The sequence below is a fragment of the Pantherophis guttatus genome, chromosome 4 (genome assembly GCF_059756535.1).
Source record: "Pantherophis guttatus breed Tessera chromosome 4, ASM5975653v1, whole genome shotgun sequence".
Taxonomy (NCBI): Eukaryota; Metazoa; Chordata; class Lepidosauria; order Squamata; family Colubridae; genus Pantherophis; species Pantherophis guttatus.
Genome location: NC_142066.1, coordinates 50,935,317 through 50,950,436, shown reverse-complemented (window position 1 = coordinate 50,950,436; position 15,120 = coordinate 50,935,317). Strand labels below are relative to the sequence as shown.

At 36.7% G+C, this 15,120-nt stretch overlaps 1 protein-coding gene across 1 annotated transcript; it reads right to left on the bottom strand.

Annotated features, from left to right (window-relative positions):
- Window positions 1-222: 222 nt before the first annotated feature.
- On the bottom strand, window positions 223-13,054 carry LOC117664632 (keratin, type I cytoskeletal 20-like). The gene is made up of 8 exons (XM_034415745.3): window positions 11,620-13,054; window positions 7,725-7,807; window positions 5,810-5,966; window positions 4,561-4,722; window positions 3,404-3,529; window positions 2,504-2,724; window positions 1,907-1,950; window positions 223-596 (listed from the first exon to the last, which is right to left on the bottom strand). The coding sequence occupies exons 1-8, from the start codon at window positions 12,034-12,036 to the stop codon at window positions 499-501; spliced, it is 1,308 nt and encodes a 435-aa protein (XP_034271636.1). The 5' UTR covers window positions 12,037-13,054; the 3' UTR covers window positions 223-498.
- Window positions 13,055-15,120: the final 2,066 nt, after the last annotated feature.

The window sequence follows — 15,120 nt, the reverse complement described above, 5'->3', positions numbered from 1 at the left end:
GTGTGTGGATTGACATGGATTGGATGTATGGCTAAGTGCTGTGTGTGACAGGGCTAGGCATGCTCAAGGGCACAATGAGAGGGTTTACCCATTATCTGGGGCAGTTCCCTGGACCCAAACTTCTGCCTATCCCTTGCCACAAAGGAAACATTGAGGAAATCATTCAGTGAGTCAAATGGTTTTAACACAAGTGCCCAATTATGCAATCAATGAAGAAACAAAGAGCTTTCTGTTCTTTTAATTAAAGTAGAAAATAAGAAATTACCGTATGTATAATTAACACGATTGAAATCATCCTTTTAGAGCAGATTTCTCTTTTTAAATTAACCTTTTTTGCCCCCCACTTATGGTAGAAATTAGGAGAATAGTTGATTGGAGATGATCATTTCAAAGTGACAGCAAAGAATTTTCTTTTTCTTCAGGAAGATAATTTTTGAAATATTTTTTCTTCCTTTTTGTCATTACGAACATAACATGCCATTTATTTCATGGCTGATTCTAAATCTTCTCTTCTCTCTCATTAACTTGGGAGGATACTACTTTTCCATCCACCATCTCTTCGACCACAGTCTTGATCCTCAAAGTTTTATTCTTTTCTGGAATAAGGATAGAAAAATTAAGTCATTCAACAAGTAATAATATGATATCAGTGCTGGTATGAGTAATGTAGTATGATTTTTTTAAACTTGTCCTTCGGAATATTTCTTTTAATGTCACATCATATTATGATTGGAATATAATGGAAATGAAAGCTGAGCCTCTGGAACAACAAGCTTCATGGCTAAATACAGATATAAATATAAACCTATTAAATTTATATAGAGCTATAAAAATCTAACTAGAGAATCAAAGGGAGCAAGGGCAGCTTTGGAGAAAGGGGTTCCAAGGAGAGGGTGATTGGGTCCTGATGTGATCATTTGCCCACAGGGAAAACCCTGCCTATTAGCCTTATCTATCTGTCTGTCTGTCTGTCTGTCTGTCTGTCTGTCTGTCTGTCTGTCTATCTATCTATCTATCTATCTATCTATCTATCTATCTATCTATCTATCTATCTTTTATATTGCCACCTATTCGCCCATGGCGACTCACAGAATATAATGGTGGCTTACAGAATATAATGTTGATGAGCCAAAAGAGGGATCCTGGATGAAAAGAGCATGGATTTTAAGGGCTTCCAGAAGTGTAAATTGTCCCTGTTCTTGTTCAACCATATTGAACCCATTCAACCCTGAGCTACAAATATTTTCTTCTATCTCTCCCTTTTGTTTCCTTCCCAAATTTTTTAAATGGAGACAACTGGGGGGAAAAGCTATTCTACTTCAGATACCTATTTCCCCAGGAAGATACCAAGATTAGTTTTGAGATACACTTGTTTGCAAGATGGGAAGCTATATAAATTAGATAGATAAATATCAGCCTGAGTATCCTACCTCTAGAATAGTGTTTCTCAACTTTAGCAACTTTAAAATGTATGGACTTCAACCCCCAGAATTCTCCAGCCAACATCCCAATTTGGGAATTCTGGGAGCTGACATACACATATTTTGAAGTTACTGAGGTAGAGAAACACTGCTGTAGAACATTTTTTCCACATATATTTATACTATAGCCTCCCTGGAAGCTATGTGTGCTCCATTTCTTATCAAGTGAAGAATAATCTAATGTCACTTTGATGCACCCACGCTTCAGTGCTCAGATGATTTGGCTGCTCACATAAACAGATTGATGCTTCTTAATTTTTATTCTTAGTATGATATTATTTTAAACTTTATGCTACATTTTTTCATAGATCAGGAACACCATAAAAGAGTATTATTCTTTCCAGTGAAATAGTACCTCCGATGGAAAAAACACAAATGTGATGAACCCTTCATTGAAGAAAGCAGGGCTGGGAACATACCCTTACCTTTTTCAGCTTCTTTGTTTGTCTCCAAATCTGAAGCAATCATTCTGTTTAAAAAAACAATGCATATTGTCAGTCTCCTAGTTTTGTTTTAAGGCCTTTACAAACCTGGTGCTGTTCACAGCTCCCAGAATGCCTAAAGCACAGCTCAAGTGGGCATCAATTCAGCAATGGCCATTTAGAGGAATTAAATGTCATAGTGTTTGCTAAGTCCTAATTCTTCATTTCCATTTGCCCAGGACAGTTTCTCAACCTTGGCAACTTGATACGTGGACTTCAACTCTCAGAATTCCACAGTTGAGAAACACTGGCCTAGGACTTTGGACAAAACAAATATTATTGAACAAATCAAAATATATGATATTGCTTTGAGATGAGCTATATGAGTTTCTCCCATGACCAGAAAATTGTGACTCCCAAAAAATTACCTAGCATCATTTTCTAGCAAATTGTATATTGCTTTGTGACTGGCCATCTTAAACATCTTTGGAGCATCTTGTTAGAAACCAGTTTTACCCATTTTGTTTATAGAATCTTTTCCCTAAGTAGTAGCTTTCTGCTAACTTTCCCAACTAAGTTTCTCTAGTCTGAATTATTTACCTCCAACTCTCCCCTTCCAGGAGACGGCGATAAGTATCAATCTCTACTTCTAGCTTGACTTTAATGTCCAAGAGGATGCTGTATTCCAGACTCTGTTGCTCCATGTCACTCCGCAGCTGCATCAGTTGGGCCTCAATGTTTCCAATGGCCATTTGAATTTGAGTCAATATAGTTCTGTAATGAGTTTCAATTTCTGCCACTGCATTCTCTCTTTCAGTTTTCTAGAGGAATATAACAGATGTATAGTTGGACAGGTTCTGGCACTAGGTAAAATTTGGCTTCCAGACTGAAGGGTGTCAATTTCATAAGAATTTGCTTCTCCCTACTTGCTCAGCAACTGTTCGTGATCATGATAGATTTAACAATGCTATTAGTTTTGATAAAAGTTATAAAAGTGGGGGACTCTTTTTTTTTTATCAATACAAGAAGCATTACCTCAGTCTCATAGGCTTTTTAAAAATCTTACTAAAATCAGTATATAGCTAAACCTGGTTGAATTTATTTATTTGTTCATTTATTTATTTATATTTCATACTTCTTTATTGCCCTTCTCTCTTCCTATCATTATCACATATTATTTAGTATATAATCACGGTTTCTCTGAAACTATTTCTGAATAATAACAGTTTTGCTTGCCATTTTACCAACTAATTTCAAATGAAATCAATATTGATGAATCTACCATTTTAGGAAACTTTAGCAATCAATGGTGGGCCCTACATTATTACCTAATGAATCAAATACATTTTAAATACAAGGAGCACATAATTTATAGTTCTATGCTTTCCAAAAATTGCCACTGTGGAGAATATTTTTTAAGATTACACATTGCATTAAATACAGAAGTAATCATCAACAAAAAGATCAGCAACCTTATGTACTTTAATTATCAGACTTTACCCAGCTCAATTGAGATTGGAGTTCAATCTCCAGACTTTGGAGTGTATTCCTCCGGTCTGTAATCTCACTTCTGTGTGTTTCAAGTTGATGGGTAGTTGTGGTGACTTCTACATTCAATTGTTCAATCTGAAGTGTATTTTAAAAAAAATCCAGTGAATACAAGGCAAATAATGCTGTAATACAGGATACAGGTTTAACAGGATTAATTAGAAATTTAAAATATTTCACTTGATATAGAAAGATGCTTCTGATACATCCTAAGTGTATCTTGTTAATATCTGCACAGTTAAGGGCAGTGGTGGATTCAAGTAATTTAACAACCTGTTCTCTGCCCTAATGATTTCTTCCAACAACCAGTTTGCCAAACTGCTCAGAAAGTTAACAACCGGTTCTCCCGAAGTGGTGCAAACTGGCTGAACCGCACCACTGGTTAAGGGAATACAAAAGTAATAAATACTGCAGGTGCTATTACTACTTGAGGAGCCATGGTGGCGCAGTGGTTAGAATTTAGTACTGCAGGCTACTTCTGCTGGTTGCTGGCTGCCTGTAATTTGGCAGATTGAATTTTACCAGGCTCAAGGTTGACTCAGCCTTCCATTCTTCAGAGGTGGGTAAAATGAGGATCCAGATTGTTGGGGGCAATATGCTGACTCTGTAAACCACTTGGAGAGGGCTGTAAAAGCACTCTGAAGCGGTATATAAGTTTAAGTGCAATTGCTATTATAAGTACTGAAAAGGGCTATTTTAGAATTAGATCAGGTTGATTTGTTTCAGAATTCACAAAACTCAGTATTTCAAATGCCTTTACTTCCAACATCGTCATTCTAAGCTCAACATAAAATGTATCTATGGATACAAACAAATACTATGACCACAGGCATACTTTTTCTCTTCCACTCATTCCTTAAATCTGAAGAAAAATTATATATAAATTTTTAAAAAGGTGTTTGAATTTCAAATGTGTTGATCCAAATAAAGAAGCTGGCCTGCATTTTTTCTAATGTGCTTAGTAAGTCTTCAGGGAAATTTAGCTTGAATTTCCAGTTTGTGAACAATTAATGGCTTGTTTTACAGATGAGTTGCAGGAAGAAACACAAACAAAACCTTAATAAAGTTTCTGTAGTTTGCAAAGTATTAAATATAATAACAAGCATCACCAGTTTATCAAATTGATTCTTAGCTTCTTGACGGTTCTTTTCAGCCAGGATTTCATATTGCTGGCGCATGTTTTCCATCACTTGGCCCAAATCAATGCCTGGAGCAGCATCTAGCTCCACAGAAACATCCCCACTCAGCTGTCCACGTAATCTTGCTGTTTCCTATAATTGTTTACAAAAATTATTAATTAAATCTGTGATCAATTCAAAAAATGTATTCTTATCAGTTTCTATATTTCATTAAAGTATTTTGAGCTATAAATTTGGCCTATTAGCCAAGTAGCTATCCAGCCATCACACAGCATTCCTAAAGAAACTGGGATTGAAATAGATCTTAGATTCTTTCTAATTCTCAATAGCCAGTTTAAAAGAAATTATGAAGAAGAATTAGAGGCAATGTAATTGAATTTCACATCTAAAGCAAATTACAGAACCTGTTGATTTCTAGGAACTTTAACGTCTCCATCACGGGTCATTGCTCATGCTAGCTGGAAAGATGAAAATTGAAGACATCTCAGAAACACAAGGAAGTTGACCCCTGTTATAAAGTATCCTAATTTATAGAGAGCAATCCTTTCAGTCCTTTATATGCTTTATTTGAAGAGATGACCAGTCCAGGATAAAGAATCATGAAAAGAACCATGAGGCAAGGCTTTGAAATCTAGAGTTAGTCCATTAGTCCATGAAGATCTAGCTGAGGAATACCAAAGGTCACCCACTGTAGACTATATGGCCTAGTGAATCTCTGTCAGTAACCCATTATTGGGAGACAATATAACTTTTGATGGCTAACTACTGTTTTTTTCCCCAGTAGTTTTTATCTGTCTGTGGCCTATAAAAAGCTATCAGTTCTATAACCCTTCTTCATTCACTAGGCCATATATTCTAATTGACTTCTTCATTCACTGGACTTTATAGCCTAATATATTAAACTAATGTGGGCTACAAAAGTGCAGACAATAACTAGCTCATAGCAAAGAGTCAAGAGTATTTATATCCTTCTGCTGTCATTTTGATTTAGTTATCTAAATGTCTGCAGTCAGATCTGAAAGTCCTCATGCATAGAATGATGTTCTACAGTGATTCTCTTCATAGTTCTCTCTCTCTTTGTGTGTGTGTTTTCCTGGCTTAGTTCTACCATGTGCGTCAAAACAAAAACATCTATAGCTTCTGTAGATCAATACCTTGAATAACAAACTATAGGAGGAACATTCAAAAGCCTTTGATTCAATTGGTGATGTGTCCTTACCTCCTCATGCTGTTTCTTGAGGTAAGCCAGTTCTTCTTTCAGACTTTCAATTTGGTGCTCCAAATCAGTCCTAACTAGTGTGAGCTCATCAATTAGTCCCTGTAATCCCATGATGTCATTTTCCACATTTAGTCGCAAGCTCAACTCAGTTTCATACCTATTTATTTTTAGAAAAAATGTATAACAAGTCAGGATTATTGCAAAATAATTAATTTCTCTACCAGTTCCACTTTATTTTTACATATGACTGGCTTCTTAATAATAATTTGGTTTCAAATTCTGCTTTCCGATGTTTTTGGAGTAGATCCTCCCAAACAATTGCCACTTTCTAAAGAGAAACTCTTTTACAAGACTTGTAATCCTTTTGTAAGTATTAAGATGTCACAAAATACATTGTTGGAATTGTTACTAAGTTTTGGTCATGGGTTTCAGCAGCAACAGCAGTCAATAACATTAAAATGGTGGGTGTGACTGGGTGGTTAAATCCCTATTCCTTTTAACAAGAATCACCTACTCACACCTGCCATTTTGATGTTGTTGATCAACCTTCTACATATTCTGTTTATGGTGTAATTAATCTGTTGCAATATAGCTTGATCCCAGTGTGAATTCAGTTTTGAATGTTTTGTAGGTTCTTTCCCAAAGCTATTTTGAGCAGGATACAAGAAAAAAAAAAAAAACCCAGCCCAACAACTCTCAAGTATATCCATATATTTATATATCTATATATATTAACCGTGGACTACTCCCTTGGAAATATCTAGATGTAGTCTGTTGAAAGGCAGTATTGGTCAAACCTGTTGTAATGTGTTTTCTTTAGATTATTCTTTAACCACATCAACTCTTCAGTTCATTTCAGATACATTTTAAACAATATTTGTTGCCTTTTAACTTATAAATATTACCAGCTAGCAGGACATCACCTATTGACTCTATTCCTACTGTGATTGAAAGGTAATTTCAACAGATGGCTAAACCTGTAAGTGTAACCATCTGTCAAAACCCTTCTCTACCCATGCTCCACTTAGTTACTGCAGTTTGTGGGAAATTGGGAAAGCCTGGCTCTTTCAAACCTGCTATTTTCTGGAGCCTATGGACCAGCTGTTTGGAAACCTTATTTTGAGCACAGGCTGTTAGTAGAAGCCTGCTGGACAGCTGAGGATCTGGGGGAAGAGCTGCCTCATAAAGTAGGAGAAGTTCTCTCTAAAATTATGCTCCAGCTTTACGGCATGTTTGGCACACTACCAGATACAGAGGGGAAAAAAAGAGTGGTAAACACTAAATGGAATAGATATTGCTCATGGTAGCACAAAATGACCAATAAGATCAGGATCATCTTTTTTTCCTATTGATCATCCCATTATCCTACTAACAAGATTGGCAGTGATGTTCAGCAGATTATGCACATTAAAGCTCACTGATTGTTGTTGGGTTGAGAAGAAAATAGTGCTGGAATATCAGCATAGTTTACTATGATTAAAATTCATTATTCTTTCAGTCAGGGGTGAAATCCAGCAGGTTCTGACAGGTTCTGGAGAACCAGTAGCAGTAATTTTGAATAGTTTGGAGAACCGGTAGTGGAAATTTTGAGTAGTTTGGAGAACCAGCAAATACTACCTCTGGCTGGACCCAGAGTGGGGTGGGAATGGAGATTTTGCAATATCCTTCCCCCAGGAGTGGAGAAGGAATGGAGATTTTGCAGTATCTTTCCCCTACCACGCCCACCAAGCCACACCACACCCACCACAGAACCGGTAGTAAAAAATTTTGAATTTCAACACTGCTTTCAGTGGTACACTGTTTAAAGTTTTTTATTTTAAGTATAGCTTCCATGCCTTTATGAAAATATTTGATAATTAAATCTTGCTGAAGATGTTGATTGCTTTCTATAGTTTTTATTTTTTAGAATACATACTTTACTCTGAAATCATCAGCAGCCAACTTGGAATTGTCAATTTGCAATATGATCCTGGTGTTATCTATTCGGGCTTTGGTAATCTGAGAAAGAATAAAATATAACAAAAAAGCAAAGCATTATTCTTTTGGTTTGAGTCCTTAGAATCATTAACTAGAAGTTAAATACTTTAAAAAGACCTTGAATACTGTAAATATTCAAGAAAACCACTTTCAAGTTTTATCTAAAAGGCAGCAGCTTCCTTTTCAGTTTGACTATTTGAACACTCACATGTGGAAATGTCCTTAAATATCATTCTCTCGCAGATGAACTATTGTTGTTGTTATTAGTTGAGAAGTCATGTCCGACCCATCATGACCCCATGGACAACATTCCTCCAGGCCTTCCTGTCCTTTACCATCCTCTGGAGTCAATTTAAGCTCATGCCTACTGCTTCAGTGACTCCATCCAGCCACCTCATTCTCTGACGTTCCTTTCTTCTTTTGCCCTCAGTCTTTCCCATGATGACGAACTATTATTTGACTGCTAATTCCATATACATTGGTGATGGAACATATTTTCCACTGCACTTGAAGGCACTAGTTTAGCTTAAGAGACACAAAGCTAGCACTATTTGTTGCCGGTGGTAAATGCTAAATAGTACTTAAATTTAGGACAGACCCTGAGAACTGCAGCATCTAAAATAAAAGCTTGGCCAGCATTTGTATGAAGTCAACTACTTCATTCTCATCTTTCAGTGGTCCTAAAGCCCAATATAATATCCCATACTGTGTGTAAAATAAGTAAAATAAAATAAGACTTTTATGTAAAATAAAAGTCATCATTGAAACAAAGCTTTTGGTAGTACCCACATATTTTATGATCAATGAAAAATATTTCTTAAATTGTCTTATAATTTGGATGCCCTCCTATATACAAACCATTCCACTGTGATTAAAATGTCTAATGTGTACATTGCACCATTGCTGTAAACCAGGAATTGGGGAATTTCTAATATTATGCAGCACTTGTTATTCCCCATCTAGCCATCCTTCTGTTAGTAAAATGTCATGGACCATTTCTGGGAATCGAACATCCATCCATCGGTCACAAGCATAAGTATTTGCGTACTGTTAAATCTCAAAGCAGTTTGTAATCCATATTATAAAATATTTATATAAAGTAGGGGAATCTAACAAAAAGATAAAAAGTCTAAGGATGAGACAGAGACATTATCTTCAATGGAAGATAATACAATAAAAGAAATTGAATGGCGTGTTAAATGTGGTTGGCAGGCATTTGGCAAGCTAAGCATAATTTTCAAGAACAATCTTCTCCTATGCCTGAAGAGAAAAGTTTTCTATCAGTGTGCTGCAGGGGTGGGTTCTACTTACCTTAGGACATCTGGGGCGTTGGGCAGCGCCTCCTGCTGGTTTTACTACCGGTTCTTGCGAACTGGTCTGAACTGGGGGCAACCTACCACTGGTGTGCTACCTGCATTAATGTCACAATTGATACAAAAGCTACGAGTGGTGCAAAGAGCCAAGGAAAGATACATGCTTGGCATTATAAGATAAGATAGAAAAACCTGCACATAGATTAGAAAACAAACAATAATATACAATATCATCAAGAGAGTAAAGGATTTGAAAATTGAAATTGGCTGGTCACATAGCAAGAAGAACCAATGGCGGGTGGACCAAGGCAGTCATAGAATGCATCCCCCTTAATAAGAAGCATCCATGAAAGAGACCTAAAACAAGATGGATCAATGATATCAGCAAGTATTACAGGACCAATTGGCAAAAGAAAGCTCAGGACTGTTTTGCTTGGAAACATGCTGAAGAAGCCTTCATCCTGCAGTGGATAGATAATGGCTAAAATGATAATGATTTGAATATAATATCATGAAAGAGATTCGAATAGCTGCAGAATGGTTACAAGAGAGGTGTGATGAATTAATTAAAAATCTCACACATAAGGCATTTCTGATCAACTTTTGGACTTTCAAAACAATTGGATATATGGAAAGAAAAACGAGAGGAACAAGTGTCATAGGTAAAGGTAAGTGTTCCCCTCTCACATATGTGCTAGTTGTTCCCAACTCTAGGGGGCGGTACTCATCTCCGTTTCAAAGCCGAAGATCCAGCACTGTCCAAAGACGTCTCCGTGGTCATGTGGCCGGCATGACTAAATGCCAAAAGCGCACGGAACATTGTTACCTTCCCACCAAAGGTGGTCCCTATTTTTCTACTTGCATTTTTTATATGTTTTTGAACTGCAAGATTGGCAGAAGCTGGGACAAGAAATGGGAGCTCACCCTGTTACGGGGCACTAGGGATTCGAACTGCTGAACTGCCGAACTTTCGATAGACAAGCTCAGCGCCTTACCCACTAAGCCACCGCGTCCCTTGATGTCATAGGAGTACTATAATAATACAACAATTATGGTAGATAATAATATATATAGTATTTGCTCTGAAATTAATACATGCAGGATTATATGCATGTATTATGCATATAATCTGTATGAGTTTCTGGAATGATATCTAGGTTTCCAACATTTCTCACTCTGGATGTTGACTTAGCTATGTGGCCACATATATTTAGAAATGTTGAAGTAGTGAAATAAAAATTGCTTCCTCACAGCATTTAAAATAGTGCTATATTATCATGTGATGCCATCCTTGATCAAGGATGTTTTTCTTGTTCTGTAACATTGTGAGCATTGGCAAACACTTGAGTGCTTCCCTCTACCCCGCAAAAATGTCATCTAACAGGAATTATAAAATGTGGCTTTTCCATGGCAGCCCCTGCCTTGTCAAACATCTTGCTACCTAAAGTTTAACAGACCCCCAATCTTTTAAGCTTTAAAGATTTGGCTTTACCTCCAAGCATTGGGAGATTAGTTAATGGCACATTAGCATGGATTGGTGCCAGGTTTTAGTTGTTTTTAATTTTTTAGCTGGTTGCATTTTATAGTTTTTAAATGATTTTATCTTTTTATTTGATTGGGAGCCACGCAGAGTTAGCTGAAAGATGGATGGCTATATAAATGTTTTAAATAAAAAAAATCTCTTGAAGAGTTTAATTGCAGCTAGTAACTAGCATTATAATACTACTTTTACTTTATTATAATGGAATATCTATTATTTCCTGTTGAATAAACAAGTTCCACTTACTCTGAGTTCCTGGCATTATTTTTTGTTATCCTAATATATTTCAATTATTGCTAATAATCTCATTTTTTTTCCATGTCAATATTTTCCCATTGAAAAAAAAAAATTACAGCATCTCTGCAAGAATCTTCTTGCCAACCTGCTGATTGGTTGGCACGGCAAATTCTTTTTAATTGCCGTTTGCTGAAAAGGTAATACTGAAAAAAAATCTAATAGCCTGGAAATAATGTCTGGATGGGTGACAAAGCAAGCAAGCATGCAAAATGGCTACATTTCAAGGTTGATATATAGCAACCCAGAGTAGAATGGTTGCCAGTCTGGTGAATACTCGCACCTACCTATCCATAGTTCACCATCTTTGGAAAGACTGTGAGATGGCCATAATGCCAGATAGTTAGAAAATGAAAAGTTTGATACTTGCCAGGACTAGATTAGCCCTAGGATAACTAGACATACAACAGTTAGTGTGTCAGAGCCTCTATCCCCTTTTTCTTCTTTTTACTGCACAATTGGTAGGCATCTGACAGCCCTATGATATTCAATTACAGAAAGTCAGTTATAATGCCTTCATAAATAGTCGGTAATATTATTGTTAGAAGACAATGATTAATGACATAACCGTGACATATCCTTGATCAGGCTTCAACATAACTTGCCTTTAGAAACAATAGACAAACAATTGTCTACTCTTAACTGCCCCATGCAGTAAACTGTTAAGAAACGAAAGAGAATCTTACCTTATCTTGAAGTTCTTTGATTACTTTAAAGAAGGCATTATAGTCTTGCTTAGCAATAGGGGAAGTCTTTTCATACCATTCCCGAATCTGCTTTTCAAAAACAGAGTTTGATGTTTCTAAGGAGTGTACCTTTTCCAGGTACGCAGCCAAACGGTCATTCAGATTCTGCATGGTAGTTTTTTCATTGCTAGTAAGCAGCAGTTCATTTATGGAAGTGCTGCGTAGCAAATTACTGCCAGGGGTATTGCTGTAGTTACTGCCAAATGAAATTCTGGTGCCGGAGCCACCTGCTCCTCCATAGACACTAGGTGTTCGGGTTTTCTTAATGGATGATGTTCTATAGATGGAACTAGGAACAGATGATCCGCTACTTTCGAAAAAGACATTTTTAAAATTGACACTGCCAGATCGAGCCATTGGTAGTATGTATATATGTGTCTAAAGAACAAAATATATCAAGCACTCTTGCAGGAGAAAATGCTTCATAGAGCAGTTTTGGACCTTTTTATTTGGGTGTAAAAAAGAGGGTTGACACAGCTGAACTCCGCCTTTTTTGATAACAGTTATGGGGAAATTGGCACTATTACTATTTTATCCCGTCCTATGGCTTGGCAATAAAAGAGACATTTAATCAGCCTTTGTGCTTCAGTCCAAAGTCCAGATAAGATCAGTATTTCTTTATGATTATTTCACTATACAGTATTTGTCTCTTCAGCCTTCCACCATAATTTGTGTAATGAGGCCTCTCCCTCAGGACAAACTAAGGAAAATGTCAATAGGAAGGTTAAAGTTTATACTCATATCTCTATTTAAATAAAGTTTGCCTTGAATTGCTGCCTAATTCCAACCTTAATTTTCACATAACCTCCCTAGGAGTAGAAGTAGTGAATCTTCCGAATCTTCCGAAGTAATGAATCCATCTTAGTGGATGTAAAGTAATAGGCAGTAAGTAGAAGTAAGGTAAATTGGGCAAAGTACATTTGCATGAGGATGCAAATTTGTGAATTATTGAACAGTGCCATGATTAACCCACACTGATACAGTATTACCAATCTAATGCTCATAAGAGTTTGCGTTCTTATTTACTGTATATAGGAAAAATGAACAAAAATGAGTTAATATGGTAATTAATATAAATTTCTCCCAGATCTTAGAAAATATTTAAAAAGCATTGCTTTTAAAACATTTTTGGCTGGAACATTTCTGTTTACAAAATAATTCCATTTCACAAAATCATAGGTAAATGGGGAAGGTGAAGGGAACCCTGAAATATTACTAAGCTTAAATCTCAGCCAGTAGAGAAATTGTGGCCTGCATCTTGCACAAAGTCCTTTTTTTCGGCTCTCATCCTTATCAACCCCTCTACTAAAATGTGATGAGGAGTTACCTTTAAAAAAAATAATCCTCCAGATGCCAAAATAGAAAAAAAAAGAAAAGAAAATACCAGATCCATCTCTTGAATGACCTTAAGCTACTTCTGAACTATGTTTACTTTAGTTTAAACCCTAACCTCATCCCTTGGTGAGATCTGCCCCCACCCTCCTATTCTTTCATAAGAGCCCGAAAACCTGGCTCTGCCAAGTGGCCTGGGGAGGGACCCAATGGGGCAGTACCACACTAGAGGTGGATATTAGATTAATAGCTGATCCCCATCTCCTCCCCCTTTGTGCATCCTATTTCTTCTCCAACCATTTTTCAATTCATATTGCTGTACTTTCATTATTCATTTTGTTTTCATTGTCTTACTATTGCTATGTTTACATTTTTCATAATTTTACGTTCTGCTATTGTAAGATGCCCAAATTAGCCCCAAGGTAAGATGGATGGCAAATACATTTAATAATAAATAAAACAATAAATAAAAATAAATATTTAATCCACTTGACAATGTTAAATTCTGTTGTTTGTATCCATAATAGTTTTGCCATTCTTTATAACATTAGTTCCTGCTTGCTACAACATCTACAGTGTTCCATAAAAACCTTTAATTCCCAGAAAAACTGCAGTGGGTAAAGAGGGATTAGTAAAAATCAGGGAGTTCCTGTTCTATTGAAAAACTGCCTTTGGATGCAATAGTTTAAATCATGATTTAGAATACAGTATTGCAGGCTGACTCTGCCTACTGCCAGGAGTTTGATCTTGACTGGCTCATGGTTGACTTAGCCCTCCATCCTTCCAAGGTTGGTAAAATGAAGACCCAGATTGTTGGGGGCAATATGCTCACTCTGCAAACTTCTTAGAGAGTTCTGTAAAGAACTATGGAGCGGTATAGAAGTCTAAGCGCTATTGCTATTGTTAAAACACTCCCTTTCTTTGCTTTCCTTTCTGACCGCTGCCACAGTTTTCTTGAGATTGATTGCCAATCCTATAAGGCAGGCCAGACCACGAAACTGACTTGCAGGAAGAGTAGAACTATACTTTATTGACATAGGCTATAGTAACAGGATCTTGCTAGTCTGCTTGTTATTTTCACTTCTCTCTCTGAGCACTCCTTGCTAGAACGGATGATGTTACCTAGTTAGGGTAATGAAACATCTGCAAGAAAACAAGCAAGTTCAGAGAGCACCAAAGACCACTCACTTCCCTCTCTCACACACTCTAGGGCAGTATTTTTCAAACTCAGCAACTTTAAGAGGCATGAACTGCTTTTCTCAGATTTCCCCATCTGCCATGCTGTCCACATATCTTAAAACATGCTGGCTGAGGAATTCTAGGCACTGAAGTCTACACTTAAAAAAAGCTGAAGGGAAAATGTAAAGTTATTATCTGGAGAGAAGAAGTTGGATTTCATCCCTTCTACAGGTAGTCCTTGACTTACAATAGTTCATTTAGTGACTCTTTGAAGTTACAAAAGTGCTGAAAAAACTTATGACAGTGATTTATGACTGTTCCCCATGTTCATGTGAGCAAAACGTAGACACTTGGTAACATATTTATGATGGTTGCATTGTCTTGGGGTTATGAGATCATCTTTTGAGGCCTTCTGACAAGCAGTCAATGGGAAAGCCAGATTCACTTACAACTGTGTTACTAACTTAACAACTGGGGTGATTCAATTAGCAACTGTGGCAAAAAAGGTTGTAAAATGGGGCAAAACTCACTTAACAAATATCTCACTTAGCAACAGAAATATTGGGCTCAATTGTGGTTGTAAGTTGAGGACTACCTGTATTTATCCAGGAGTCAAGACTAGCTAGAAGGCACATACACATACACATTCTCATTAAATTTTAATTATTGATCTTTTTATTTGTTTCTGTTAGTTTAACATTGAAGAGAGTGGGAGATTGTATTTGCGTGCCTTTGCTAAGTATTGTGTTAAAAGAGGAACCAAAATGTACTTTCATTGGGGATTTACAATGATTATATATCAAGCAGTGGCATCTTATCTCCATTATCTGTTTTATGCAGGGGACTAGGTCTTTCCCCATTATGAACTAAAGTGCTGTCCACCATCTTCAGCTTGGTGGAAAATGTTACTTGCAGCAAATTTGTGGTCAT